The sequence below is a fragment of the Penicillium roqueforti genome, assembly GCF_015533775.1.
Source record: "Penicillium roqueforti strain LCP96 04111 chromosome Unknown scaffold_27, whole genome shotgun sequence".
NCBI classification, from domain to species: domain Eukaryota; kingdom Fungi; phylum Ascomycota; class Eurotiomycetes; order Eurotiales; family Aspergillaceae; genus Penicillium; species Penicillium roqueforti.
Window position 1 is genome coordinate 93,527 of NW_024067591.1, and position 27,266 is coordinate 120,792.

Consider the following 27,266-nt stretch of genomic DNA (forward strand, 5'->3'; position numbering starts at 1 on the left):
GTCACGTCAAACATTCATGGTCGATGTCCAAATTGAACATAATCTAAAACCATCACGATGTCCATAGTCACGGGTGGATCTGTCCGCGGGAACTAAGCCTGATTTGGGCTAGTCTGCTCCATAGAAGGGGAACCTCAGCTCCTTTCTTCAACTTACACATATCCCATCTACTTCTTGATCTTCTATATGGAAGCTGAGACATCTTTTAGTGCATTTCTCGAAACATGTGCTGACGGAGGTCTCTAAGCACCTAAGAACCCATCTTTAGTAGTGGATTAACTACTGAGAACCTAGCTAAATCAAAACGTATCTCCTGAGGTGCAGAATCTTTGAACCGAGTTCAGAATGTTTCGGCACGAGGAGTGCAACAATTCCTCTTCTAGTCTCAGCATGATGGTTACGCAGCTTGCAGCCGCCTTCCTCTCATCCTAGTGAAAGGAGTCATCTCCAAATACACGCATACTTCCAGTATGTTCCATCTTGCTCATTCTTTACTTTACTGAAAGTACTGATTATCTCTTAGACAGATTGATGCACTAAGGTATTGTAAGTAAGTAATTTGTCATGTCTCTCTTTGCCCCTCTGCAGCCTTTGTTCTTTTGTCCCACAAAGCTATATAGTTGGCTTCATGGCCGGGATAGCACTTATCACGAACGATGAGCGGTCTCGCATATTGAGCAACCTTTCATTATATATTGATATCCTATATATACCTAGGCAACCAGGCAAATATCATATATCCTTAGAGTCATTGAAGAATGCTCCAGGAAATCGTCAGGAAGAGGGAGTACCCTATCAGGTGTGACTATCTGAAGGTTTGTTAGATCTTCTCTTCCTAGTTTCTAGAAGAGCTAAGCGAGCTGGTCACGAGTTTGCAGGGTTTGCGTGGAAACGTATAAAACCCTGCAAACAGTTCCTCCTTTCTCTTTCCTTTCCTTCTCTCTTCTTATACTTACTGTTCTGATTGAACTGGCATGTAACATCAACCGACTTCACGGCAGAGCATACCTTGCACTTGCTGGTGATATTACAGATTATCGTGGATGTCCCCGGATAGGACATGATTTCGAGGCCAAGATGGCCTATCATGGTCCTGGGTTATTCTTTCCATCGATATCACATATTGAGCTCCGTCAAATCTCGGTTCACCATTATCCTACCTTTGTCGAACAACCTCTGCACGTTGATCATTCCAGTTTCACTTTGCTCTCACCAACCAGTTAAGTCAGGCTCTAGTACGCGCTACTTTTGGCTGTATACTGACTATCCGATCATCTCTAGGACCTCTATATAGCCAACCAAATCGGCATCGCGAGCTCGTCCATGTGGGTGACGAGCAGTGACTTTGGGCCTCTTCCAACAATCAGATGGGGCAGCTTACAAGTCATGTTTACATTATACCCGAGCCTGGAAGCGTGGTGCTTCGACCTGTCTTATCTAAGACAATGGCTGCAGCAAGAAGGTTTTACCGATGCCCGGAATTGAGAATGTCTGCTTGCTCCTCCAAGAGTTCCGCACCAACGTGAGAAGGGTGATTGGTAAGGGTGGTCAGAAACAAAAGTTGACGCACACAGCCCCGAATGTGCCAGAAATGAGAATGCCAGCTGTTTCGCAGCCAACTCAGACCACCTTGGAGTCCACCGAGTCTGTTGCGACCGAGCAGGTGTCTACACAAGCAGTCATGAGTGAGCCAACTGTTTCTCAGCCAACTCAGACTGTTCTGGAGTACACCCAGACTGTCTCAACCGAGCAGGTGCCCACCGAGACAGCTATGAGTGTGTCAGCTGTTCCCGAGGAGTTTTATCACGATACGGACGAACATCAATAAACCAATCTCCTCGTCGAAACGAAGAGGTCCAGAGCGCATGAGCCCGGCCATGCAAGAATTCGCAGAGGTGGTTGCATGGCTGAAGAGTGATCTCGCCAACCACACTAGTAGGAGTGCCATTTCCTTAACTAGAGGCTGGCAAGTGCTAACATTATAATGTATAGGCGCCGTTTTGTTATTCCGTGCGGCCTCCAGCCATCTTACATCTCCTATTTGAAATAGCCGCAAATGCTATCAGTTTGGCATCGTTGCAACCTGCTTCACATCGGTGCTGCTATTGTTATTCTATCAGCGCGGCTTTGGCGTACCATGTGTGGAAGAGGAACCTGACGAACCTAAATATTCCGATGAGCCAGCTAGGCTCTGAGCTGAGCAGTCATTTCTGATTACGATCAGGGGCCCCAAATTATACCTGTGATAGTTCGTTGCTCCAAACCGTGCGATACCTTCTCCATTCACTCTTTATCTTTCACCATGGGAGGCTTCATGATACCTGCCTACACTTGCTGTTCGCTTTCAGAATCCAACTATCAGTGCTTGGCATGTATAAGATCGGGTATATTGGTTGGGCTGCATCGGTATTCGCACGCTCGTCCCTGGCATGGTGAGTTTTTCGATATTCATGCTCTGGTACTATTTTCTCACATGCTCATAGGGTAAATGCCGGCCGTGTCTCTTCGTGTCCCAGGATATGGCACTTCCTCGCCTACTGGTGCTATAAGGACTGATTCCTATGCACTAGGCGATACGGCACCCAACATGCATCCTGGGACCGTTCAGTTGACTATTCCCCTTAAATCTAGCTTAGAGATACAGCTTCCTAAGTCTAAGATTTACCCAGTTGGTCCTAGGGACCGTGAGGTTATTAACGCCGCCTTTCAACCGTTACATGACCAAGGAAAGATGAGCTATATAACGGGACATACTACTACGGGTTTCCCTGTCTTTATTATATAGTATACGACTCACCGGCCCAGGCGCGAACCCGCGTTTAAGTTTTTCTACCAATGGTACGTCCGACGCGAACATCGCGGCCGGATATGCGTCGTTTCGCATCGGGGCCAGGAAATGTTCATATCGCTATCATGGGTTTCTGCAATAGCGTACCCTACGTTCAGCGGCAAATGGACCTACTCTTGAAAGAGTTTGTGGAGTTCTGCCGTGCGTACCTCGAAAATCGGGATTGGGGCAAGAAAGGAGGTGTTCGAGAAACTCCTGTCATTTTGGGGAAGGATTAAGCCCTACTATTGATTCGTTTTTTGGAGGGAAAGGTGAAGGAAGCGATGCTATTCAAAAACGTTGAAAAGACCTCCTGTAGGCACAAGACATTCCGAATACAAAATAGATAACACTGTCGAAAGCATAGTTTCGAATTTAGAATAAATCAACCATATAGAACCAGCCTGCTTAGTTTTTGAGCATAGTCACGTACAAGATGCGCCAATATAGAAGCCAACTTTGCTTCACTAGCTCAGTGTCTTGACTACACCGGTATTCTTCTCATTGGAGAAGTAATCGAGCCGGGCCAGATCCTACCGGACTCTCGGGCATCTGCTTCTCTGCTCAGCCTGTGCATGCATACGGTCGGCATTTCATCCAATTACCGGGCAGACTCGGCAGCCTACTGATAGTGGCGGTGAATTGCAGGCCCGCATCTCCCCAGGTTGGCCATGCATGAAGCATATTCAGACTATATCCTAATCTCAAGCCAGTGATAGACCCGCTAGTCTCATTCCTGCTAGTACCCGCTTTCCGGGGTCAAATTGCTCTGACGGTTTTAAGCTTGGAACGAACCAGAACAATGATTGTTTGAAACGAAGGTTGATTTACTACAGCTAGAGATTCAACTGACCCGAGGATTAGGATGTGCGGAATAGTTAATGGAGATGAGGATAGTCTGTTATACTAGGATCTCTGTGCGTCAAGCTGTCCATGCAGGATCGATCAAAACCAAGTTTCTATCCTCGAGCAAGCCATCGAGGAGATAATATGCCGATGCAGCTGTGATATGAATATCTAATATTAGCCAAACACTTTAGACTCCTATAGAACGGTGTATATTTCCTATCTTGGACGCTAAGACCGGGACCATGATGTTCCGGTCACATTTGACCAAACAAGTCAAGTCGACCATATCAATGTCTGTTGCTTACGGAGCACACGCTGTCTTATTTTGTCATGCAAATGTTGTCCATCTCCTCAATTCAAAAGCCTCCGCGGTAATAATAACATCAATATCACGACCCCAGCCCCAGCCCCTTAGACCCACCACAGTATATCCCTTCCCATCTCGGCCGCCCACGCAAGCTCAATGTGTCACCGCCAAGCCAACAAACAACATAAACCTCAGCGGCTGCACCACCCCTTACAAGTGCAATGCGAAGTATAATGCGAAGCGGCTGGTGACATTGCCAGCCGCTTACTAGCAGCTCTATTCAAGTCACATCGGGGCCCAGATTCTTGTGTCTGTCCTAACGAGTCAAGTTGCACAGGTCTGCTTGATCTCACTATCAATGACCTCACTCAGTGTAGCCTTGTGGATATTTGTCTACATTAATATAACAGGAGGCAAAACAGCCCCTCCGGGTCATCTTAAATCTTAACTAGTAGAACATCATCGGAGTATAGTAGCTACTCGGAGGCTACGTCGCGAGCAATCCGAATGACAAGACTCTCCAGCCCTCATCCATCCAATCAGTGCAGATCAATCCCACAGCTACCCCTGTAGATCCCCCAATGGCCCTGTTTCAGGCGAGAACATGATAGATCTTCGCGCTGGTGCGTGGCTTGTGTCATTGGTACTCCACGCCCGAGCCAACTAACCAGGTATAAGACATTGACGGCGCCTGATTGATATACATTCGACTTAATTTTGCTTTCGTTGTGATATTAAATACCCATTCAATCTTCAATCTTCACTTTCATTTTTACTTTTAACTTTTAGCTTGAGTACTTACTGCTATTCTCACGTATGTTCGTTCTGTCTTATCTTACACCGTTTCTTGCCCTTGCGTCCGTCTAAAGCATACTGTTCTATTATTATACTCGGCTCGGTCGCTAATTTATTTGATCTTGTCTTACTCCAGATCCATTTCTGAATCTTCCAACTTCACAATACGAAATGCGCGCTTCAGTTATCATCCTCGGCTTCCTCGCTACTCTTACCGTCGCGCTGCCTGAAGCATACCCCAAGGCTGCGATCGCGTGTCAATCGGTGAGTCTTCAATAGCAATATGGCAAATACAGACAATTCCTAATGTTATTAGGATACCATGGTCTGCATAGCTGCGAACTGTGCCGCTGAGGGATGTTGCTGTGAGGGACTTACGTGCGGATCTAATGGGGTAAGTACATAGCTACCGAGCTTGATGGATTATCGAGCGTGATTTGTTGATTCAATGCTAATGAATGATAGACTTGCACGCCACTATAAGATGTTTTGGAGTTACAATCTGATAAAGGGATGGGCGCAACCACGCCTTTTTGAGTTGGCATGAGAATGCGACTGTGCTCAATGCTCTCACTTGTATTTATCTATTTGTTAATAGTATATAATTCGAATCAAAGATTCTCAATCCTCATTGCTAGTCCCATATAACATAAAACAGGAGTGGTAGCTTTAGTCGATGCATCTATCGTCCTCATGGCTCAGACTTAGAATGGCACATCACTCGTGAAGATTCAAACGAAACCAACAAACCCTCGGCAAACATTCCACAGACGAGAGCCCCATCTTCGACCATATCTCAAACCCAATCCCCACAGCAAGTAATCCAAGCCCCACTCAATTCATTTCAACTCCCCAGCCTCAAGCCGGCGTTGCACACGGCGCCAGGGCCGAGTCTCATCATCATCTCGTTTCCTTTTCGTCTGATCTTCATTGGCACTCAGCTGTCTGCCTCTAACAAGAAACCCAACCGAAGCGCCCACTATCACAACCGCCAAAAGTAGGATGATAATAGCGGCTGCGGCTGGTAGCAGAAAGTAGTAGAATAGCTTGATACCACCGATGACGAGGATCATGGTTACCCATATTGGGCGCAGGAGGATGGGCCATTCGTTGAAGGCTGAGCCGAAGAGGTCTTCGCCTATTTGTTCCATTTTGGTATATGGTGAGATAGTGAAGGCGGTTTGATTTTTTTGGTTTGGATTTGGTTGTCTCGTTCGAGATAGAAAGGAGAGGAGTATGGTAACAGCTCAGCATGGAGAAAGATGAAGTCTTTAGTCGACGCCTGAACTTGTCGTTGTCGTTGTCGTCCGTTCAAGGCTGGAAAGAACCCGGTCCAGGAAAGTCAGGACCCAGATGGCCGCTTTCCTATTCGGGAAGTATAGCTTTTTCACTACCTAACCAGAACCAGAACCAGGTACGTAGGTGTTACTCTGCACCACATCCGCAGAATTATCTCCCAAATGCATTTCCTTCAAAGCATCCAACCTCCTCCTCCTAGCAAGAACCATCTCGGCAAGAAGCTCAATCTCGATCTCGAGACGCTTTTCTAGGTCGATGGTATCACCGGGGATATTCCCAGCTACCGGGGGAGCAGTAATTTGTTCCGCATCTGACTCCCTCTGTTCCCGCTCCTTCTTCTCCTTCTCCTTCTCCTTTTCTCGCTTCGCTTTACTCTCCTCAGAGTTCATATCCCATCCAAATAGTGCGGCGAGTATAGCGAAGAGGAGGAAGGCGAGAATGAAGATTATGGCTATTGCCACGGTTACCGGGATGAGGAAGTAGATTAGCGTTTTGAAGAATCCGCTGATGATGGATGTTGTTATTAGGAGCGGGCGCATGTAGAAGGGTTCGCATTCGAATGGGAATTGGCATGGCATGGTGGATTTGGGTTGTTTTGGTTTTTGTTCGGCACGGAAGGAAGAGTGTAGTATGTTTGTTCTGAGGGTTTGTGGTAAATGGATGATATTTCTCATATCCTCTTCTGACTTGGTTTGGGCTGTATGATATGCACTGCCCCAATTGTCGGGCGCGGTTGCATGATGTCAGTGCACGACGTGTTGCATGACAAGCCGAGGTCTGAATGGAGGAAAGGGTGGCAGGGCAGATGAAGACAAGGATATCAAGTGTTGAGATCGACAGAAATACACTACATATTTCCTACACTACAGAATTACCAGATCAAAACTCGTAAGAAGGCATAAATGCAATATACACAGGACTAATAACAATAAACAGCAAAGAGATCAGGTGCAAGGTCAGTAGACAACGTCAAATAAAAGATGTATCTACCAGAGTCAAGTTTAAAATAAAATCCAAGAAAGGAAGAAAGGGCCGATCGTCGTCCGTAGACACACCAAGCCGAGAAAGGGAAAACTCCTAGTCCTCCTGTACAAGTTCGTGTGAACTAAAACAAAATTCAAAAATCCATCAGAGACATGGCGCTTAGAAGACGGAAGAGCAACCCCAGTGCTGCTCAACGTTGAACTCGCCGGGGCTCTTCCAGGTGTCGTCAGAGAAGGAGAAGAAGATGGACTTGGAGCCGACGCTGGCGGCGATGGACTTGATGGCAGTGGCCTGCTCAGAGACACCGGGGACGGCGGCGCCGTTGGAGTCACCGGCGTTGGGCCAGCCGGTCTCGAGGTTGATGACGTCCTTTCCACCGCAGATCTCCTCGAGCTCCTCGAACTCGCTCTTGGTGAACTCACCGGCCTGGGCGGCGGTGACATCGGCGTTGAAGAAGGGGTGGATGTTGGCACCGACGATGTCGACGGCGCTGCAGAGAGTGGCAGAGCCGTACTGCTGCCAGACGTTGATGGGCTCGGTGGTGGTGACCAGACCGGTGTAGCCGGCGGCCTTGAAGCTAGCGGCGGAGGACTCGATGAAGGAGGCCAGGGTGGCAGCGTCGACGTATCCGGACTGGATGGCCTCGTTACCGACAACGATCAGCTCGACCATGGACCACTCGGCCCAGGCGATGATCTCGGTGACCTGCTCCTTGGCGGCGGAGACACCGGAGCCGTCAATGTAGACACCCATGATGATGTTGATGCCGAGGGACTTGCAGGCCTCGCCGATGTACTCCAGACCGCTGCAGTCAGTGGAGTAGACACGGACCAGGTTGAAGCCCTTGCTCTTGATGGTGGTGAGGTCGGAGAGAACGGCGGCCTTGGTCTTGCAGTCACCAGCGGCGGTGTAGGGGGAGTAAGTCATACCGTACTGGCCCTCACCGAGGACGGTGGGGACACCAGTGGCCTTGGCGGTGGAGGAGGAGGAGGCAGAGCTGGAGGTGGAGCTGGAGGAGCTGACAACGGAAGCAGTGCTGGTGCTGACGGGAACAACAGGAGCGACAGTGCTGGTGCTGACGACGGGGACGGCAGTGGTAGCGGCAGCGGCAGTGGTAGGCACAACGGCGGCGGTGGTCGAGGCCAGGGTGTTGGTGGCAGCAGGGCAGATGTAGGTGTAATCAGTGCGGGTCACGGTGACGGTGGTCTCATCCTGAGTGTAGGTACCGGGGACAATGGTCTGGGGGGTAGGGTAGACCAGAACGGTGCTGGTAGGCACAGAGGTGGTGGTAGGGGGCACAATGGTGTAGGTACCAGCCGAGGGGCAGATGTAGGTGGTGGTCTCAATCACGCTGGTCACGGTGCTGCCGGAGGGCTTGACGGTGGCATAGGGGCAGGTGACTGTAGTGGCAGTCTCGACAATGGTGGTAACACCACCGTAGGTGACGGTACCGCTGGGGACCTCAGTGGAGGTGGCACCGCAGACGGTGGTGGTGTCCCAGACGGTGATGGTGGTGGCCGGGATGGTGTAGACACCAGTGGTGGAGAAGGTGCTCACACCGGGAGTGGGCAGCACAACGGCAGGGGTGCTAGCGACGCTGGAGGTAGCGAAGGTGCTAACAGCTGGCACCGAGGACGAAGCAGACTCTGCGCCAACACCAGAGACGGTGACGGTCAAAGTGCTGGTGCTGGTGGATTGCACAGTGCTGGTGTGAGTGCTGGTCTCGGGGATAGCGATGGGAGTAGAGGAGGAAGAGGGAATAGCAACAGTCTCAGCAGGGACCGAGGAAGTAGCGGGAACAGCCTCGACGGGAACAGAGGTCGATGTAGCGGGAACAACAGACTCGTCGACCAGGGTAGCGGAGCCGTAGACGGTGATAACCTTGGTGGTGCAACCACAGGTCTGCTCGGCCTCAGCAGGGGCAGAGGACCAGGCGCTGACAGCAGCCTCGCGACGCTGGTGGAAAGCATCATGGCGACGGTGAACGCCATCGGCCATGGCAGAGCCGACCAAGGCGGCGGCGAAAATAGCTCCCTTCATTATGGATGGATAATACAGCCACGCAAAAAGAATGAATGCCCGCTGAACGAGTGAAGCGGTGGTCAATAGAATCGAAACGTGGATGAGAAGGTGAAAAGAGAGTGATGGGGGGGCAAGCAAGGCCTTTTGATGGAGAAATGGTTACCGGGGGAGAGTTAGGGGGAAGGGAAAAGGAGAAAGAATACAGAGGTATACACGCAGATACACGCACATACACACGTACAGCTCCACCGATCGTGAATTGGCAATTTAATTTCCTCGAATTACCCCTGGCCGAGTCTAGATGTGATTAGATTGAGGTGATTGGTTTGTTTAGGTATTGGTATAACATACATCTAACTTACATATGCAGGTACTATAAACAGTCAGATCGTTATATTCTCGCCCAACGGTTACAACATATCCAGTGTCTATGTTTATGTCTATTCTATGTCTATTCTATGTCTCTAACTATTCTATATTCTACGTCCCGTATTCGTATTACTATTATTATCCAGCACGGATCATACATCGCCCTCCCCTTTTCATCTAAGCCTTCGGCCCCAGCGTCGAAAACAGTGTCTCACACCCAGAATAGTCTTCTCCTTACCGCTGTGAGGGTCCAACTTCCTTTGGCCACATTATACCGGGTTTCATATATCTGCCCGATCATGCAAGGCCTTGTACCCTGTGGCTTTATCTTGCTGGCAAGCCCGAGCCCTCCACGATCCAAGAATTAGGGCATCTGGAATTCTCAATTGGCAGATTAAAACCCCAAACCCAAAGAAAACAGAAAAGTCTCTTCCCGCGCCATGTGGGGCCAACTGTCATAGCGTCCCCGGCCAGTCCCAGAAAGGAAAGGTGGCAGCTAAATTGGGGTCGGTGCTGGACCCTGATTGGCTGTGGTACTACATCTAATTTCCGCCCTGCCGATCTTTACCACCAAAACCACCGTACCGGTATTATTAATCTTACGATTACCGGCCAGATACAGTGTATATTATTGCTTTTTCCTAATTCGGACTCCGTTGTCTCGGATTACACGGAGTCGACGAAGATTCTCGAATGTCTTATACTCTCCATACCTATACTAATACAACTACTCATCCTCATCCTCTTGGAAAACACATGCGCTGTAATTGCGCTGGCCCCCCTGTCGATCTCCAACGATATACACACTCATGAACAGGCCGATCACCCGGTCTAACCAAAGTCAAAAACAGATGATAAACGGGGCAGGAAGCTTGAATTGCTCTATTAATGAGTCGCGCCGAATAGGAAGGACCGGTCAACGAGCCACCTTCTATTCAGAGCATAGCCCTTGTCTAGTGGGATCGTGGAATCAAGAAATAACACTGTAGCCTGATCCGAGGCAACCGATATCTTAGGATGTACGCGTACAATCAAGCAGTAGGCATGTTGTAGCTATATGTTGTATAGCGACAATCCTACCATCCCTGTACTGAGTGTTGACCACAAGGAGGACGAGGTTGGATCCTCGATCTCTTCGACTGGCGATCACGACTCGGGGTAGATCACACGGATGGGGACAAAGGGTGTCGGAGATTACCGTATTCTATAGATACGTAGCGTGACTGATTTAATTGCACTCACTAAATAGTCTGATCTATCTATGTTGTAGCTGATTTATGGATGTTACTATTGACTCAAGAGTTGGGCAACTAGAATGATGTTAACCCTGTATTGTATCGCCTCTGCCACGTTTAGTCCATACACAAAACAACAAAACAACTCAAGCCAACTCAACGATCCAGACCGCCAGAATCTTGGCCAACTGACAATTCCAATGATAAATGAAGGCCAAGATAATAGCGGATCTGGGCGTGGGCAATTTACTTTAGGTCAAGGCTTGGCAATACCCTGGTTGAGGTTATTCAGGGGGCTTCCAGGGGTCGGCGTGCGGCCGAGGACTGCGATTCGTGCAGAGACTGGGGTGGCGGTTCTCGACTCCGTTCAGCCTTGTTATTGGTTTTCTGTTTCTGTTTCATATAGAACGTTCCAAGGTCTAGAGTAACGGTGTGGGTTTATGTTCCGGGGAAGTTTCTGCTTTTTGGTTTTCCCTGCATATGACTTGTTTCTTTTGGGACGTGTCGGATTAGGGCTATTTATTTTACGCTGGCATTCCGGATGTTCTATACAGGCCACATGGGATGGCGTTTGGAATGTGTCGCTTTATCTTTATTTCTAGGTCATTTCATTATCTGATGTGGTTTCTATCAACGGCTTAATCCCGAGTTCAGAATATATTTGTTTGCACTTTGAAGTAATTGACATATTCCGTATGCCTTGCAGGATATATATCTCAGAACATCAAGAAATGACACCATGATCAGGGTCCACAGGGTCCAATATCCTTGCCAGAATAAACCATAGGCAACCTGAATGTATTTGACTCAAACTCAGGCTCTTTCGGGCCTTCCAGTCACTTTTGTCCGTCTCTCGTACGAGAAGCGAAGGAGGGGGAGGAAGATAATCGTGTTTCTGTTCTACATTCTTTCTTAGACAAGTGTCGCTTGTATCTAGATTGCCTATCACCTACCTCATCTTTGAGATGTACGTCGACTTCGTATGGACAATTTGCATGGAATAATAGACGTCGAGGTACAGGGGTCGATAGAAGAATGACATATTAGAAAGTGGCTAGATTTGGGAGAGGAGTTTGGGGAATATAATAAACTGACGTCTTCAAGGGCTAACCTGCTAAGATGTTCTCAACCATTCATTGTACTTGTGGGCAGTGTGTCTGAGCGATGTGCTACATATTGATTCGTAGCGTGGAAGGTTGTCTCGGTCGTAGAGAAGCCCGAAGGGGTAGGATGCATAGATGCATAGAGGAATCAACGGCGATAGTAAAGAAGATAGAACATTGTGTGCATAGCGTTGTCATATGCTAGGAATATACGGAGTAGAGTGAGTGCTCTAAACATGTATCTGGTGTACTCGGTAGGTCCCGAAGTGAACCTGGATGTACATCACAACAACAGTACATCCAAAATAAAGAGATAAGACTGTCACACAAAACGAAAAGTAACACAATGCAAGACGTAGATATCTGAGTCTTGTTAAATCAGAGCAAAGATAGAAAAGGCAGAACTTGTCGCTGCCGAATCTGACCATCACCGTGCCACCCGATCATGCCACACACCGTACCACCTCACCACCACCATCATCACCACCACCACCATCACCAGTATCTTCCAATCATCCGACCTCGAATAATAATCGGCAGTTCACTCTCCACAAATCCTAATTTTAACCCCAGAAACAGGAACGGAGAAACCCGCCTAATACATCGCACCACATCCGACGTCACGACTCCCAACCAACCACAGCCAGGGTTATCCCGGATAAACTCACTCCCAGGGAAAGGTCACGCTATACAGAACATGCCCCAGGAACGGCGAACGGCCAGTCCCGCCATCCAGCCTCTCGGAACCGTGACGGTTTGATGCTGTCAGGCCACTTGCTGTGGCTTTGCATGATGAGATGGGAGAGGTGGCAGGATGTATATAAGGCTGGATGTTACACGAGTTTACCTATTCTTCATCACACAAGACATTCCATTCATACATTACCTACTTCGGTTACCTTGATACTTGATACTTGACTTCTATACATCTATCTACATCTACATCCATCTACAACAGCCACCATGCAACCAACCGACCAAACCAAGACAAAGGCCAAGACAGCCGCTGCCAAAGCCAAAGCCGCTGAAAGCGAGCACGCCCGTCTGCAGAATGACTACGGCGCAGACTACTGGGTCCGCAATGGCCAAGAGCATCGAGTATGTACACCACTACCACCGCCACTACCAATTCAGATCCATTGCTAACATCCAAAAGCGTGCTACTGGTGGACGAGGCCTCTTCGCCGGTCTACAAGACGTGAAGCACTACAACGTCGACCATGGCTGGGCTCGTCGCAAGTCTGAGACTGAGCAGCCTGGGATTCTGGGGTCTATTTGGAGTCGGTATGTTTTACTTCTTGTCTATATTTGGGTTTGGGTTGGGGTTAGTGCTGACTTTATTGATAGGATCACTGGACTTTGATTTGGACTCGCTTTGCTGGTTCCGTTTGATTCGATTCTAGACTTTGTCTTTTCTGACATAGACTAAAAGGGGATTGGGTTAAGATTGAGATGATTGATGTTTGCTTTTGGAGTTGGATTTTTTGATTCTGTTTGTTTGAGCATTGTTTTGTTTTATACTATATCTTTCTTGATATAGGAGTTCTGGTGGAAGAGCTGGTTTCTTTAATTTCTTTTTGATATGTTTATGCTCTTATACATATCGTGTTTGGATATATTTAATATATCCTATAGACAATGACATGCAATAAGCTTATTCGATATAATGGTTCCTTCTGGTCTATGTAAGCGAGTAAGCAGAAATGCAATCAATTGTACATTAGTAAATATACACTCGAGATCAACAGTCAATACTCTAGAAATACCATAACGGTCTACATCCATGATCACAGGAAAACGTAATATTCCAAGTACTATATATATACATAACCGCTAATAGATATACCAAACGCCCTCCTAGCGTCTCAATTTTAGAAATGAGGTATCAACACAACCAATCTACTCCCAAGAGTCAATCTTCATGGTACCCTTCTCCTGCAGATTCTTGTGCATGTTGAAAGCCTGGAAGAGCATATGAGGCTCATGACCCATACCCTTACGCAGACACTCGAACTCCGCACGGTCAAGGTAATCCGTCAGGATAGGAGTGTAGTCAGGGTGCGAGCAGTGCTTGATGATAACACGGGCACGCTCACGAGGAGACAAACCACGAACATCAGCAAGACCCTGCTCGGTCACGATAACGTCAAGATCGTGCTCGGTCTGGTCGATGTGCGTGGCGAACGGAACGATACAGCTGACACCGGTGGGATCGGTCTTGGTGGGACGCGCGGACGGGGTGTGCATGATACTGTACTTGGAGTTGCGCAGGAAATCGGCGGAGCCGCCGAGGCCGTTGAGCATGCGCGAGCCCATCACGCAGGTGCTGTTGGCGTGCGCGTAGATGTCGACTTCGACGGGCGTGTTCATGCCGATGCAGCCGAGACGACGGATGATCTCGGGGGAGTTGGAGACTTGCTGCGAGCGCAGGAGGATCTTGGGCGCGTAGCGGTCCCAGTTGGCGTAGAAGCGCTTGAAGCCGTCGGGGGACAGGCGGATGGAGGTCGCGGTGGCGAAGTCGAGGTTGCCGCTATCGAAGAGGTCGAGGAAGGCATCTTGCAGGACTTCGGTCCACACGGTTAGGTTCTTGAAGTCAGCGCCGCCCTTGCTGAGACCGCCTACGACGGCGTTGGCGATGTTGCCGATGCCGGACTGGATGGGGAGCAGGTTGGTTGGGAGACGGCCGTGCTTGACCTCATGCTGGAGGAACTCGATCAGGTTCGAGGCGATGGCTTGCGAGCCTTCGTCTTCGGGGGAGTTGTGCGTGGTCTTGTCGGCATAGTCGGACTCGACGATGGCCACAACCTTCTCCGGGTCGACGGGGATGTAGGTTGTTCCGATGCGGTCGTCGGGACGGGTGACGAGGTAGGGCTTGCGGAAGGGGGGGAGGTCGGTGCCGGTGATATCGTGCAGACCCTCGAAGGAGGGCATGGCGGTGTTGACCTCGATGATGACCTTCTCGGCCATCTGGATCAGCTCGGGAGAAGCACCGACGGAAGCACCGGGGATGATGCCACCGTCCTCGGTGATGGCAGTAGCCTCAATGATAGCCACGTCGATAGTGGGCTTGGGCTTGTTCAAAGTGTACCAACCCTGGGAAATTGTTAGCGGTGAATATTTTTCTCCGGTAACGCAAAACTCACATAGACCAAATCCGAAGGGAACATGCTCAGATGCTTATCGAAGAACTTGATGTGGCCGGTGTTGATTCCCTTGGCGATTTCCTTTCCAACCTGGTGAGGGCTGCGGCGCTCAATCATGTTCAAGTGCGCCCAACGGCTCTCGGTGTCTGCGCCGGCGGAGGCACCGACAAACAGGTTGTACTTCAGCTTTCCCTCGAGGCTGTTCGTCTGGACGTGATCGGCCAGCGCATTGGGGATCATCCTGGATCGGGTTAGCGTTGCCCTCGCTTACTATAGTATCGTCGCGGTACATACTTGGGATAACCGACACCGGTGAATCCGGACCAACCAATGTACGTGCCATTGGGGAAGTGGTGAATCAGATCCTCGGCTTTGGCGAGCTTCTTCAGATACGATGGGCGCCGTACACGGCTCTTCAACAAGGCCGAAGCAGACATGATGTAGGAGGGGAGAGTGTCAAAAATGTTGGAAGGAAGAGGAAGAAAGGGGATCTCGGGGTATAAGTAATTTCGTTAACCCCACGGGCAGAGGTCTCCACACAGGAATGCAAGGCCGATAGCTCCGGGAGAATGGATGTTTTAAAAATTTAGTCTTGGACTGGCTATATGTATGGACTCGGGATATTAGACATGGATATTGGACATTGAATACTGCATAGCTTATTAGTATTTAAGCACCGGCATCCAATCGTTATATATCCTTCTTCTTCTATTAAATTTGCCTTGGAATCGTTTAATTTGCAATTCTTCGCATTCGACTAAATCAGAGTGACGTCACGTCCCTCATTCGGCTTTGGTTCGGCCGGTCATCGTTCGGCTTTTACTAAGCGGCTTCTCTGCTGTTCCCCTGCATATGGAGTACGGAGATCTATAATTAAGAGAGAGCTCTTTCAGACGACATGCTATCCTTCCAATATATTCAACATAAACACACACACACACACACCCATACACAACAGAAAAATCATATCTCGGAACAGATACCCCGAACTTCCCCCGATCCACCCTCGGGACAGAATCGGTTATGCGGGCTCGGCCACACGGAGATTTCAGATTGCATAACCTCCGTAATGGCTCATGCATTTCACACCATTCGGCATATATAGCCGCTAGCGATGCCGATTATTCCGATTTAGTAACAGAAGCCGATGATCTGGAGGAATGGCCCTTTTTCATACCCCGGAAGTTCGACGGAATCCCGCATTAGGGCATGGCGCACATTGGGGAATGTGCGATATCGTACGACGCGATTCTTATTTTGTTCGAGCTTTGGCGTTTTGTGAGGCTACGGCTCGGAGTACGGGGACTCCGTAACTATAAGCTCGGCTAGCTGTTAGCCTAATGCGGGATAGTTCGACGTTGTTAACCACACGGTTAACTATTTACAATATAAAATTGATTAAGGGGAAGACCTTCCCTTTATTGCTTGATGCCTAATTACTTAGCCGACGGTTCTTATATCGGCATCTGTTGGATTACCCTTTATGGTGAAACCGAGATATGATAGAATTAGTGATAAATCCTCATTAATACATATCAGAATAAAGCCAATCTCTCCATGGCCATTATTTCATTTGTGAGAATAAAGTAAGAGATACTTGAAGAGAAAATAGAGATACAAATACAAACTACGGAAACCCGTGCAAAAAAAGAAAAACATTCGTCGCAATTTCCTCATCGTGTACGCCATCCTCCCCTCCCACAATCAACAATAATGCATGCCAATCCCCCCGCTTCGCAAGGGGACTGACCCGTCGTAAAAGTTACCAACGCAACACCGTCTACGCCTCTGTAGGCTCGGCATCCGTCATCTCAACATCCGCCGCCTTCTCCTCCGCATTAGCGGGGGCCGCGGAGCCGGCGCCAGACCCAGACGCAGATCCCTCACGGGCCGCGGGACTACCAGAGAGGGTCCCGTCGACCCAAGAGCGGAACCGCTGGTTGCTCTCGTCTACCTGGTCCTTGCTGAGGCCGCGGGCCCAGGCCGGGTTGTTCACGAACTTCTCCACGAAGCGGTCATGGCGCTTTTCGTGAAGCGCGGCCTTCTCCTTGGCGAGTTCGTCGGCCTGGGCCTTGATGGCCTCAGCGTCGGCATCCTTTTCCGGGATGGGCGCGTTGGAGCGCCAGAACCAGTCGTAGGTGGGCGGCTGGTACAGCATCGTGTAGTTGTTGGCACAGATGCGGATGGTCAAGCCGTCGTGGTGCTGCAGGCTGCGGTAGTACCGCTCGTACTCCTCATCTTCCTCGAGCTTCGGAGGAAGGTTGCGCTTCAGCAGGGGCATGCGCATCTTCGAGAACTGCACGCCTTCGGTGGGGTCGCGCATCGAGTAGGCGGTCACATAGTAGGACCAGCGCTCTTCTGGAGTGAGCTCCTCGTTGTCAAGGGTTGCGTCTTCGCTGGTCATCACTTGGACGGTGACACGGCGGTCGGCGGGGTACTGGGATTGGTTAGATGTGTCAGGGCATCTTTGAAATTAGAACTCACGAAAGTAATGCGATAGATATCTCCATCCTTGACCAGTCGCTCCACTTGTTTGCGGTATTGGATCTCCTGGTGGTGGGTAGTCTCCTCCTTCTCCCGTTCCTTGAAGAAAAGATTGATAATATCGGAGCTGCGATCGCGAGAGTCGCCGGTGAAGATAGATGCCACAAACTTGGAAATCGAGGAGAAGATACGTTCCAAGTTGTAGAGCAGGTATCCGCTCTGGATGTAGAAGCGACGTAGGGTCTCTTCGAGGTGAACCTGATCGATATCGCCCTTAATAACCTCCTCGCACATGCGCACGATCTGCTTGTAAAGGTTGGCTTTGGGATCGACATCATAGAAGAAATCACTAGGGTATCGATCGATCAAGCACAAGTCATGGGCAGCCTTAGGCAGAACACCGCGTCGGACTTGTTCGCGGGCCGTGTCCTCTTGCTCCTTGATGCGCAGGAGACGCGAGTAAAGGATCTCAAAAGTACGCAAGAAGCAGAAGATGTTCAGGTTGCAGTACATATGGTGCTCCTTCTTCTTGTACTTCTCGTTCAGTGTGTATTCATGCTCAAGGTTGAAGTTGCCCTTTCCGGGATGCTCCATCCACCGCAGTTCAGCCACGTCAAATGATTCCTCGGAATCGGAGACGGTGGATGGAACCTGGGCAGCAGGTTCGTCATGGTTGTTCACACCATCCTCTTTAGGCTTCTCGGTCTGGCGTCCGCGTTCAAGGGCATCGCGCAGAAGATCCAGCTTCTGCAGGTCCACCCCCTTGCGGCTCCCATTGGACGCATCGTCATTGGCATAAGTATCATCGTCCTCATTGATGGCGTGGTAGACTTCGTCCATGTACAAGTTGAAAGTGTAACGGTCCAGGCCGAAGAAAGTAGGAATGAAATCCCGGATAAAGTTCATGAGCCGCTGAGGATCAGCGCCAAAGCCATTGGTGTTGCGGTCAAAGTACAAGAAAAGCAAGTACACAGAATCCAGAAGGACCTGAGTATCGCTGAACTTATACTCAGCCTGGAACTTGGGTGGGACGCGGCCACTCTTGCGACTAGCCTGTCCATCCTCAAACTTAGTCTGTATGTCTTGCTGGATGTTCTTGGCGACGAAGAGCTTCTTGTCGGTTTGCTTGGTGGCGATGGCTTGGTGGTCAAGACTGCGCCAGTATGCTCGCTGCATCTGTTCGCGCCAGACCTTGTCCCACTCGCGCTGGCATGCCTTCCATTCCTCGAGCTTCTGCTTCAAGCGGTAAAGAACAATAGGAAGGACGTGGCATGGACGGAGGAACATGTCTCGGATGACTTTCTCGCCGCGTTGACGGTCGTAAATCTTCTTGATGACACGCTGGTAAATTGCCTCGCTTTGGCCACCGAGACCTTGTGGCAATTTGAAGGACATGCGTTCCGCATCATTCATGTAAAGGAATTGCTGGCAAATGGGCTCAATCAGCTGGATGGTGCGGGTGCAAGCCTCGATGTGGTGATCGTAGTCGTGGCGATCTTCCTCAATGCGATGCAAAGCATCTTCATACTGGTTCTTGCGGTGCGCAACAAAGCCAGAATCTTCCGAAGCCCAGGTGGGATGTGAGGCCCAGTCATCATTAAGAACACCGTTGCAAAGCGGATCGCGTCCACTGCAGGGCTTTTGGCGTTCACGCTTAGGAAGGAGTCGGTAACTCGGTCCCAGAGACCGGCAGTGAGCCAGGTTGACGATACCTGTTTCCGGGTTCGCCTTGGGGTCGATGATTTTATCCTCAGCCTCTTCGGCACTCATGAAACGTCTGAACCAGTTCATGAGCTCAGCATTGGACCCGATGTATCCCTCGGCTCTCTTGACCAGGATGTGACGATCGAGGAGATCCGTGGTGTACAGGTTGCAAAGCTTGAGGAAGTCGCTGAACACTTGCTTGTTCGCGATGAACTTCTTCACGCGGTCAAAGAACGCGATTTCTTCCTGGCTGGGAGTCATGGAGACCGAGGGAGGAAGAGGCTCTGGGAGAGCAGGAATCAAAGTGGGAGAGACATTTGCCATGTCGACAGAGGGCTTTCCATGGTGATACTTTGGTCTCTTGCTGGCGTTGCCGAACTGCGAATTCTGACCTCGGTTGGCCTCAGACAAGCGAGCAGCTTCAGCACCGGCAGGCCCCGAGATAGAGCCAACACCACCTGGGCCACCACGACGCTTCTTGCTCTCCTTGGGGTCCTTTACATTAAACTGGCCCAGAGGAGGCATCTTGACGTCACGGTTAGGAGTCTGGGAGGTGAAACCTGCAGGTTCGCCGCGGAGGTTGCTAAGAGGAGCTTGTTCTTCGGCTTGGCGCTGCGCAGCTACTTGTTTGGCATGCGCGGCAGATTCCGGCAAGAACTGTTTGAAGTCCTCCAAAAGATCCGGAGCAGTGTTGAACAACTGAGTAACCTGTCCATAGACATCCTGGATAGGTTTTGACTCCCGCTGGTAAGTCTGAAGTATCTCGAGGAACTGCTTGTAGATCTCCGGCGCACTTGAAAAGCGGTTCTTGATCTTGTTCACGTAGCTGATGGCGTGGTTGAACTCCACGGGACCACGCTTGTTCAGATCCTGAGCACCCTGGAGCATACCAGTTCCGACGCCAGCCAGGTTGTTCATCGGCTGGGTGAGAGAGTTCTGTCCAGAACCCATGAGGGACGACCTACCAAGTCCAGCAGACGCTGCGGAGGCAGCGCCTTGCAGCTGTGCCACTCCACGGTGGTCTTGCTGATGAGTCATGGCGGAAGCAGCTTGCTGCTCCTGTTGGGTAGGGTAGCCATAGTGGTGCTCCTGAGCGGGGCCCGGTCCATCCTGCTGGTACATGCCGCCCATCATCCTCGAGCCAGGAGAGTAGGAACCAGATGTGGGGCCCTGCTGATCCTGCTGCTGGCCTTGCCAGCCAGGTCGAGTTTGGTCACGATAGAAATCGGACCGACCATGCGGATCACCGGAGGGGGGTGCATTGGTAATCGTCTCAAAGGGACGTCCTGCGCGTGGCATGCTCAGTGTGTTTGTACCAGACGGGGTTGTGACCCGAATCGCATCAGGGTTGTCTTCGGTACCGCACTCAATGCGGTAGCCGGGGGGCAAAAAGGTATTGAATCCTTGAATAAGAGCAGGATGACCATTGAAGAGTGTCGAAACACGTTGAATCACACCAGGCGTATCAATAGCCTGGCTCTTGAAATCCTTCATGATATCCAAGAAACGGTTGTAAACATCTGGTTGATCAACAAACCGCACCTTGACCTGGTCGAGGTAGCTGAGAGCATCGTTGAGAATCGGTTGCTGGCCCTGGGCAAGAGCTGCAACATTTCCTGGAATTTGCTGACCGGCGTTGTTGTACGTTATCATAGGCTGTCCTGGTGGACCGGGGTGTTGCATGTACGAGCGAGGTGTGCCATCGCCGTGTTGCATTTGAGGACCGAACAAGCCAGCCGCAGACTGAGGTCCGCCCTGGTGGCTGTTCTGCGGGTTTCCGCCAAGAGTCGAGAGGAGTCCGCCCGGGCCATGAATGGAGTTGGGGACTTTATTGGCCACGGGTTGATGGAGAGGAATCGAGCCAGTGTGGCTCTGGACAGGGTGGTGGTTTTGGTCGCGGCGATCTAGTTGCCGCTCAATTTGTTCGCGGTGGTCGCGCTCGCGCTCACGATGAGCCATTTCTTCGTGGCGCTGACGCTCCATGATCTCGCGCTCCCTGGAGTCCCGCTCCCGCTCGCGATTGAGCTGGGGAGAAGCGTGTTGCATGGCTTGACCAATTCCGGGAAGTGAATGGCCGCTGTTATGCGACGGACCTGCTTGGTGCTGGCCGTACGCGGAAGGTTGGTGCGGATTTCCGTGGGTCTGGCTTAATTCTGCCAGTCCAGGAAGAGAATGGCCACCCGACTGACTAGGGTGGTAGGGTCCTGTAATCGAATGATTGTTAGTTAAAACGTTTTTATCATTGGTTTTCCGTAGAAATCATAGTTCAGAGGCACTCACCACCTGGAGGGGGGAGTACTGGGCCCGAGGGCTGCGAGGCTTGGCCTTGCTGAGAGGGATTTTGACTGTTGAAGCGCAAGAATATCGGATTAGTCTTTGATCTCAAGCCACCTATAGAAGTGCTCGTACCTGAATGACCCCAGGGGCCGCGGCTGCTGGTTCATCTGATCCAAGCCAGGATGCGACGGCGGCCCACCGGAGGAGTGCCAGTTATCGTTTCCAGAATTCATGATGTATGCACGAACTCCGGTGTGAGAGAAGTAGAAAGGTAGGTTTGGCGGATAAGAAGGGTCGAGAGGGGAGAAAAAGTAACAGGGTCTGCTAATCAGCTAGAGCTCGTGGTCTCGTCGGTAGGAATCGACTGGCAACGCTCAGGTTGCAGTAGGGTCACAGCATGACCCGGAGTCTTGCAGATTAGAAGACAGAAACCGACTCCACGCAGCAAGAAAGAACCGGCAGAGAAGTATGATAGACAAGGAGGAGACACACACTGGGGTGATGGAATTGCGCGCGACCGATCGCGGGCTCCTGTGGAGGCTTTCCTCTCCGGGGCTAGCCTCTTCTGGCTTAGTAGGTGCTTATCGGAGATTTGATTATCCGAGTGGTATTCAGAATTCAATTCATTACGGTATCTATTGTATCTATTGTATCCATTGGCGGGATTCCCGTCAATGGGAGGCGGTACATTGGTCACGCGTGGTATTGTGCGATAGGTCAATTTCAGTCCGCCTTCGTCATCGCCCGCCATTGCCGGCAGAAAAACAATGGCTGACATTGAGTGGGCAGGTGAACAAATGTGAATAGCATGAGTCATGAATAGATCAATGACTTGAATAGAACTGTTATTGTTCATTGTATATTCTATTGTAGCAAGCTGCATAATGAGACTCGTTCTGAAGGCTGGGGTACCTCTCGCTTGTTAAGCCTCGGAAAGGGGCGGAGGATAAGGGCTGGCTAACAATGCGTGGCCTTCTTTCAGTACTTTATCCAGGCGACCAAGCAAAACATCTAAACCATATACTTGGAAATAGGGAAAGACTTAACATCTCAACACTAGTTGACTACCATATCTATAGTCTGTACTAACTATGGAAATGGCCTCAAACAGGCATGACATTCTCTATCATGAGTTGGCCACCATACAACGCCTTTGGCAACCCCACAGCAATAGCAGGAAACGAGTAAAAGGGGACGTAGGTAAGAAAGACTAGGTCTCCAAGACTCAGACAGATGAGTTCCACAATAAGAACAGAGATAGGGAAGGGGAGGGAGGATAGTCCTGTGATTATGGAACCTGTGGCTTGCTGTCATTATTTTCTGGTTTTCATTCTTCATATCTTGCCTGTTCACCAAGGCCCTCCAGCCACCCGATCCAAACCCAGATGCGCCTGTCCATGGAAAATGATAATGGCCTCGTGACGGTACGGACTTGGTCCGATTAAAGAGCGGAGAAGACAAAGAGCTATATCGCAATTAGCATTGTAAGGTTTAGATAGAGGTAATACTCACATTGTTTGTCGCCGCAATTGCAATGCTGTCTTCGAAGGGATGCCAGCTCATGTGCAAGATCTTTTTGTTGAAGTCGATCTGGTCGGCATCGGTCTCCTTCTTCATGCGACTACCGGGGCCGGCAGGGCTGCCGGATCGCGAACCAGCCTTCTTTCCGTTACCCTTGCTCATCGGCGTCGGTACACCAACCTTCTTTGCCTTGAATGCCGACTTGTCTGCCTGGAGCACAATCTCCGTATCCTTTTGTTCTTCTGTAGGGTAAATCATGAAGTTGTTGTTGTAACTGCCGGTCATAACGTTCTCCGCATCGCCAGAGAAGACCACCTCGAACTTGTCAAAGATGCTATCGTTCTCGTACGTATCACAGAGGCGAGGGCGCAGGTGCTCGTGGATGGGGATGGTCTTGATTGGCTGGCGTTCCATGTTGACATCCCAAATCTTCACTGTCAAGTAGTCCCTCGACACAATGTACCGCCCGTCGTTGGAGAATCGCACATCGGAGATGGAGGAGATAATCTCGGAGAAGAAGGAACGGGACGAGGCATCCTCTTCTTGTTCGAACTCTGCAAACAGTCAGTAAATGTCATTGGCGCCATTCCAGCTGTACATACGCTTGGCGTGTTCGTCACACAACGCCCTTTGTCGCATATCCGCAAGCTTGATTGTGCCCTTGGAGCTGGCATACATGAACCAGTTACAGCTAACCGGGTGGAACTCGGCCGCAGTGATGACCTCTGTGAGTTCCTCCATATTAGCTGGCTTGATATCCACGATGTTGAAGCTCTGATCTTGGATGTTGAGATTCCATAGGTTCACCCGCAGGTCGTCACTGCTGATAAAGGTTTCACCATCGCTGTTAACGGAGATGCTATTTATATGATACGCGTGAGCGTTGGCGTATGTTCTCCGCGGAACGGCAGCGACAACCGTGTCATGGTGTGTCAGACGAGGCAGCTTGAGCGCAGAGGGGTCCTTGAAGGATATGCGGGGTGCGCGAGCCATACCCCCACCACCGACAGGATTCGCGGGGGTGAGTTCACTCGATAAGTTGTTCTCGGCGACCACTTTCAGCGACTTGTCGAAGACCTTCCAAAGCTTTATCGTCTTGTCGTTCGTCGAAAGGAGGAAATGGGATGCATTCTGTCGTCGGCACCATTTTATCTTGTTGATCTTCTCTTCGATCTCTAGCGACTTGAGATAATCGAACTCTGGCTCGTGTGACTGGAACTCTGTGTGGAACTTATACTCGCAGGTTTTTTTCTGTATTGTTTAGTGGTTAGCCGCAAGACTAGAAAACCTTGATGACGGAGGGGTGGCTACCGTCTCATTTCGCTCAAACAACACCACCCTTCCTCCCTTGTCACCAGTGGCCAGATAGTTACCGGTATGGTCAAATTCGACGGTTGAGATGATGTCGGCTGCATAGCGCGAGTCAGTCGATGCATTCTGTAGAAAATGACCAGGTTCGGCCGAGAAGTGCGAGGGAGGCCAAATACCTTCTGTAATATCTTCTACATCACCTTTATCGCCGAAGCATCTAATATCAAGTTAGCTATCATTCAATGACTGTGATTGGTCGATGGCGCTGGACAAAGGGAAGAAAAATGGAAACCATAGGACCAGAACCTTTGATAGGAGTGAGCCGGGCAAACTTACTGTGTGAACTTCCAGGTAGGTGTGCCTGGATCTCTGTCTACCATTTTCACGTTCTAGCTAGCCCTTGAACGCGACAAGGGCAAGGACCAAGATAGGAGGGACGGGAAATGCGGGTTGGCAAGTGCCTCTGAAAGCTCTATTGTCGATGCAAAGAAACCCTCGGATTGAAGCGATGTAGACGCGATAGCCGACACGAAAGAATCCGGTCGGGTGGGAAGAACGATTGGATACGGAGATGGAGAGAACAGTCGGTCACCGGAGATGGTGTGCGAGGGGTTTGGAGGGCGGATAGCGGTAAGGCGAAAAGAGGGGCAGAGGGGGGGAACAGCAACGATCCAAGTTGGAAAGACGAGCTGAAGAAGAGCTGTTGCCGAATGAAATGGGCAACGTCGCTGGATGATAGAACACAATGAATGTGTTATGAGTGGACCCGCAGCGCTTGAGAAGGGATAAGAGAAAAGTTTCTATTGAGCGGTCTTGAGTTAGAACGGAACTCCGTAAAAGATATATCAAACGCTCCATCGGTTGTGGGGATGGGGGTTGCGTACCTGATCTGGAGCGATGAAGGAAAGACAAAAGAAGTTGTCAGGTGAAGTTGCCTGAGTCGAGGCGGTGGTGGGGAGAGAGTTCGTTACGAGATACCAGCTGACGGTTCTTGGCCCGTCAATATCAACAGATTGTGGTTTCGCCAAAGATGAAAAAATATAAACTTGATTAGAAGATTGAATATTCTATCTTCACCAGAATTCAGGTCGGGCTGCAACATGCTGACATCAACACTGTTGGCGACTGCAACATGGCCCGTTGCGCCCCTCCCCGGCCTTGCAACCCGTATACGACTACGCCTGGGGGTAGAGGTGGAATATCAATTGAAATCGTGAGATATAATCTAGCTAATTGCTTGGATCGAGCGAGTCTACAGCAGTCAATTCTTTATTTCATCGTCTATATGCCCGAAGCTGTACTATGCGCCTCTGTCGTCATCCTTGAGGCCCAAGCAGTCTCCGCTAAATTAAGCATTGGCATATATCATATGCTATCTATGTTGTGAAGAGATGCGATACTCCATCGAATTGAAACTATTTATTCAGGTCCGGGGTATCCATTTGAGAACTCAGCTGGGTATACTCGGTTCTTCTGGAAGTATATATTTGACTACCGAGCCCTGTCGTTTCTACTCTACCTAAGCCCTAATTAAGATCCTATAACTGAAAAGACTCTATTTACCTTATTAACTGATATTAACTCTTGTATAACATCCCATCTCCCTATTACAGCCTATAGGATCCTACATTCTAATCCCACCCACCATCACATGCTTCCCTCCAATATCCGGCCCAAAGCATATTAAGCCGAACACGCCGACAACCTTGGAATCATCCCAAATTTCAACCTCACTTAATCCTACACCTCCAACCCATAATCCCTAATCCCAAAACCAAACACCAAAGCCATGAGCAACCCAGAGAACATGCGGGGCAATCCCAACTCCAAACCCCAAAACTCCAATACCCCAGCCTCAGCCCCAGCCCCATCACCCTCAACCTCAACCTCAAACACATCCCAACCCCCTCCCTCCCCCGCGCCCCCCTCGCTAGCAACCCGCATCCAAACCTCCGCAACAGGCCTAGCAAAAAGCGCCTTCCAGCCAAGCCCCGACCTAGCGCAGACCCTAGCATCGAGCACAAGCAGCAAACAAGCCGGACCGCCCTCTCTCCCAAGCACACAGACAAGCAGGGATCTATCCACAACCACACCACAGCATGGAGGCCCCAGTTCCAGTTCCGGCTCTGCAGCACAATCCTTCCGCGAACCGGATACATATACCTCGACGGGTGGATTCGGTCTACCGGCATTGACAGAAGACGAGTTCCAGAACACATACGCATACAAGCGAGAAACAGGCCTTCTAGGCACAACCATGACTCCAACCACAACCACATATACAAACACAACCGACACTACCCACGAAGACCTCCAAACAAAAGGAAAAGCCCGCGCCCACGACCCAACCCAGCACCAGCTCGAATCCGTCTGGCAGCGCCAATCGCACGAGCCACACAGCCAGGATACATATACATCGCTGACATCGCCGGAAGACGGGTCAGCGGTCATCTCGCTGCTCTCGGACGTAACCTTCGATCCGAATTTCGAGGACCCCGCGACGGTGCCAGATACAGAGGTTGATATTGCTGCTGCGCCGGGTCCGCTGTCTGCGGCTGAGCGGGAGGCGCTGGATTCGTTCCGGAAGGGGATGGGGCTGGATGGGGACGATAAGGGGCGGGTGGGACGGTTAACGGGTGCGAGTCTCGTGCCTGATATTGATGTTTTTTTGAGCCAGGGACTTGGAGGGAATGTTTCGACGTCGGCTTCGACTTCCCTTCGTGATGCGGTTCTGACGAATCTTCCTGGTGCGGGGGATTGGATTGGCGTTCAGGATAGGTATCATGATGAGGTTTGGGGGTTTTTGCAGCCTGTGCTTGAGGATGCGAGGGCTGAGATTGAGGAGAAGGGGGAGGGATTGGGGCCTGCGGAGGATGGGCCTGCTGTGAGGAGGTTGAGGATGATTTTGATGCATATGAAGGGGTGATTGTATGTGTTTGGGATATGGAGTGGAGGGTTGGGTGTATATTCTAGTGCTTTTGTAGTAGGGATCTTTGGTTTTTTTCGATATACCGTGTACATTTAAATGTAAATATT

At 50.3% G+C, this 27,266-nt stretch overlaps 10 protein-coding genes across 10 annotated transcripts; 3 read left to right on the plus strand and 7 right to left on the minus strand.

Moving 5' to 3' along the window:
• Nucleotides 1-1,087: 1,087 nt before the first annotated feature.
• Nucleotides 1,088-2,045, plus strand: LCP9604111_7899 (uncharacterized protein; the record flags this gene model as incomplete). Its single annotated transcript, XM_039075981.1, has 5 exons — nucleotides 1,088-1,219; nucleotides 1,282-1,325; nucleotides 1,456-1,775; nucleotides 1,861-1,935; nucleotides 1,993-2,045. The coding sequence occupies 5 exons, from the start codon at nucleotides 1,088-1,090 to the stop codon at nucleotides 2,043-2,045; spliced, it is 624 nt and encodes a 207-aa protein (XP_038926078.1).
• A 3,572-nt stretch (nucleotides 2,046-5,617) lies between these two features.
• Nucleotides 5,618-5,929, minus strand: LCP9604111_7900 (uncharacterized protein; the record flags this gene model as incomplete). The annotated part of the gene is made up of 1 exon (XM_039075984.1): nucleotides 5,618-5,929. The coding sequence occupies one exon, from the start codon at nucleotides 5,927-5,929 to the stop codon at nucleotides 5,618-5,620; it is 312 nt and encodes a 103-aa protein (XP_038926079.1).
• A 243-nt stretch (nucleotides 5,930-6,172) lies between these two features.
• Nucleotides 6,173-6,655, minus strand: LCP9604111_7901 (uncharacterized protein; the record flags this gene model as incomplete). The annotated part of the gene is made up of 1 exon (XM_039075985.1): nucleotides 6,173-6,655. One exon carries the CDS (start codon nucleotides 6,653-6,655, stop codon nucleotides 6,173-6,175), a length of 483 nt encoding a protein of 160 aa, XP_038926080.1.
• A 565-nt stretch (nucleotides 6,656-7,220) lies between these two features.
• Nucleotides 7,221-9,101, minus strand: btgE (putative cell wall glucanase (Scw11); the record flags this gene model as incomplete). The annotated part of the gene is made up of 1 exon (XM_039075986.1): nucleotides 7,221-9,101. The coding sequence occupies one exon, from the start codon at nucleotides 9,099-9,101 to the stop codon at nucleotides 7,221-7,223; it is 1,881 nt and encodes a 626-aa protein (XP_038926081.1).
• A 3,652-nt stretch (nucleotides 9,102-12,753) lies between these two features.
• LCP9604111_7903 (uncharacterized protein) lies at nucleotides 12,754-13,153 on the plus strand (the record flags this gene model as incomplete). Its single annotated transcript, XM_039075987.1, has 3 exons — nucleotides 12,754-12,888; nucleotides 12,947-13,074; nucleotides 13,138-13,153. The coding sequence occupies 3 exons, from the start codon at nucleotides 12,754-12,756 to the stop codon at nucleotides 13,151-13,153; spliced, it is 279 nt and encodes a 92-aa protein (XP_038926082.1).
• A 536-nt stretch (nucleotides 13,154-13,689) lies between these two features.
• Nucleotides 13,690-15,370, minus strand: coaT (acetyl-CoA hydrolase ACH1; the record flags this gene model as incomplete). The annotated part of the gene is made up of 3 exons (XM_039075988.1): nucleotides 13,690-14,883; nucleotides 14,934-15,174; nucleotides 15,228-15,370. The coding sequence occupies 3 exons, from the start codon at nucleotides 15,368-15,370 to the stop codon at nucleotides 13,690-13,692; spliced, it is 1,578 nt and encodes a 525-aa protein (XP_038926083.1).
• A 1,343-nt stretch (nucleotides 15,371-16,713) lies between these two features.
• Nucleotides 16,714-21,631, minus strand: LCP9604111_7905 (transcriptional regulator SIN3; the record flags this gene model as incomplete). The annotated part of the gene is made up of 4 exons (XM_039075989.1): nucleotides 16,714-17,370; nucleotides 17,418-21,325; nucleotides 21,402-21,466; nucleotides 21,531-21,631. 4 exons carry the CDS (start codon nucleotides 21,629-21,631, stop codon nucleotides 16,714-16,716), a joined length of 4,731 nt encoding a protein of 1,576 aa, XP_038926084.1.
• A 95-nt stretch (nucleotides 21,632-21,726) lies between these two features.
• On the minus strand, nucleotides 21,727-22,149 carry LCP9604111_7906 (uncharacterized protein; the record flags this gene model as incomplete). Its single annotated transcript, XM_039075990.1, has 1 exon — nucleotides 21,727-22,149. One exon carries the CDS (start codon nucleotides 22,147-22,149, stop codon nucleotides 21,727-21,729), a length of 423 nt encoding a protein of 140 aa, XP_038926085.1.
• A 690-nt stretch (nucleotides 22,150-22,839) lies between these two features.
• Nucleotides 22,840-24,610, minus strand: LCP9604111_7907 (protein phosphatase 2A regulatory subunit CDC55; the record flags this gene model as incomplete). Its single annotated transcript, XM_039075991.1, has 6 exons — nucleotides 22,840-22,863; nucleotides 22,911-23,473; nucleotides 23,522-24,170; nucleotides 24,231-24,328; nucleotides 24,407-24,447; nucleotides 24,567-24,610. 6 exons carry the CDS (start codon nucleotides 24,608-24,610, stop codon nucleotides 22,840-22,842), a joined length of 1,419 nt encoding a protein of 472 aa, XP_038926086.1.
• A 1,409-nt stretch (nucleotides 24,611-26,019) lies between these two features.
• On the plus strand, nucleotides 26,020-27,156 carry LCP9604111_7908 (uncharacterized protein; the record flags this gene model as incomplete). The annotated part of the gene is made up of 1 exon (XM_039075992.1): nucleotides 26,020-27,156. The coding sequence occupies one exon, from the start codon at nucleotides 26,020-26,022 to the stop codon at nucleotides 27,154-27,156; it is 1,137 nt and encodes a 378-aa protein (XP_038926087.1).
• Between the last annotated feature and the right edge of the window lie 110 nt (nucleotides 27,157-27,266).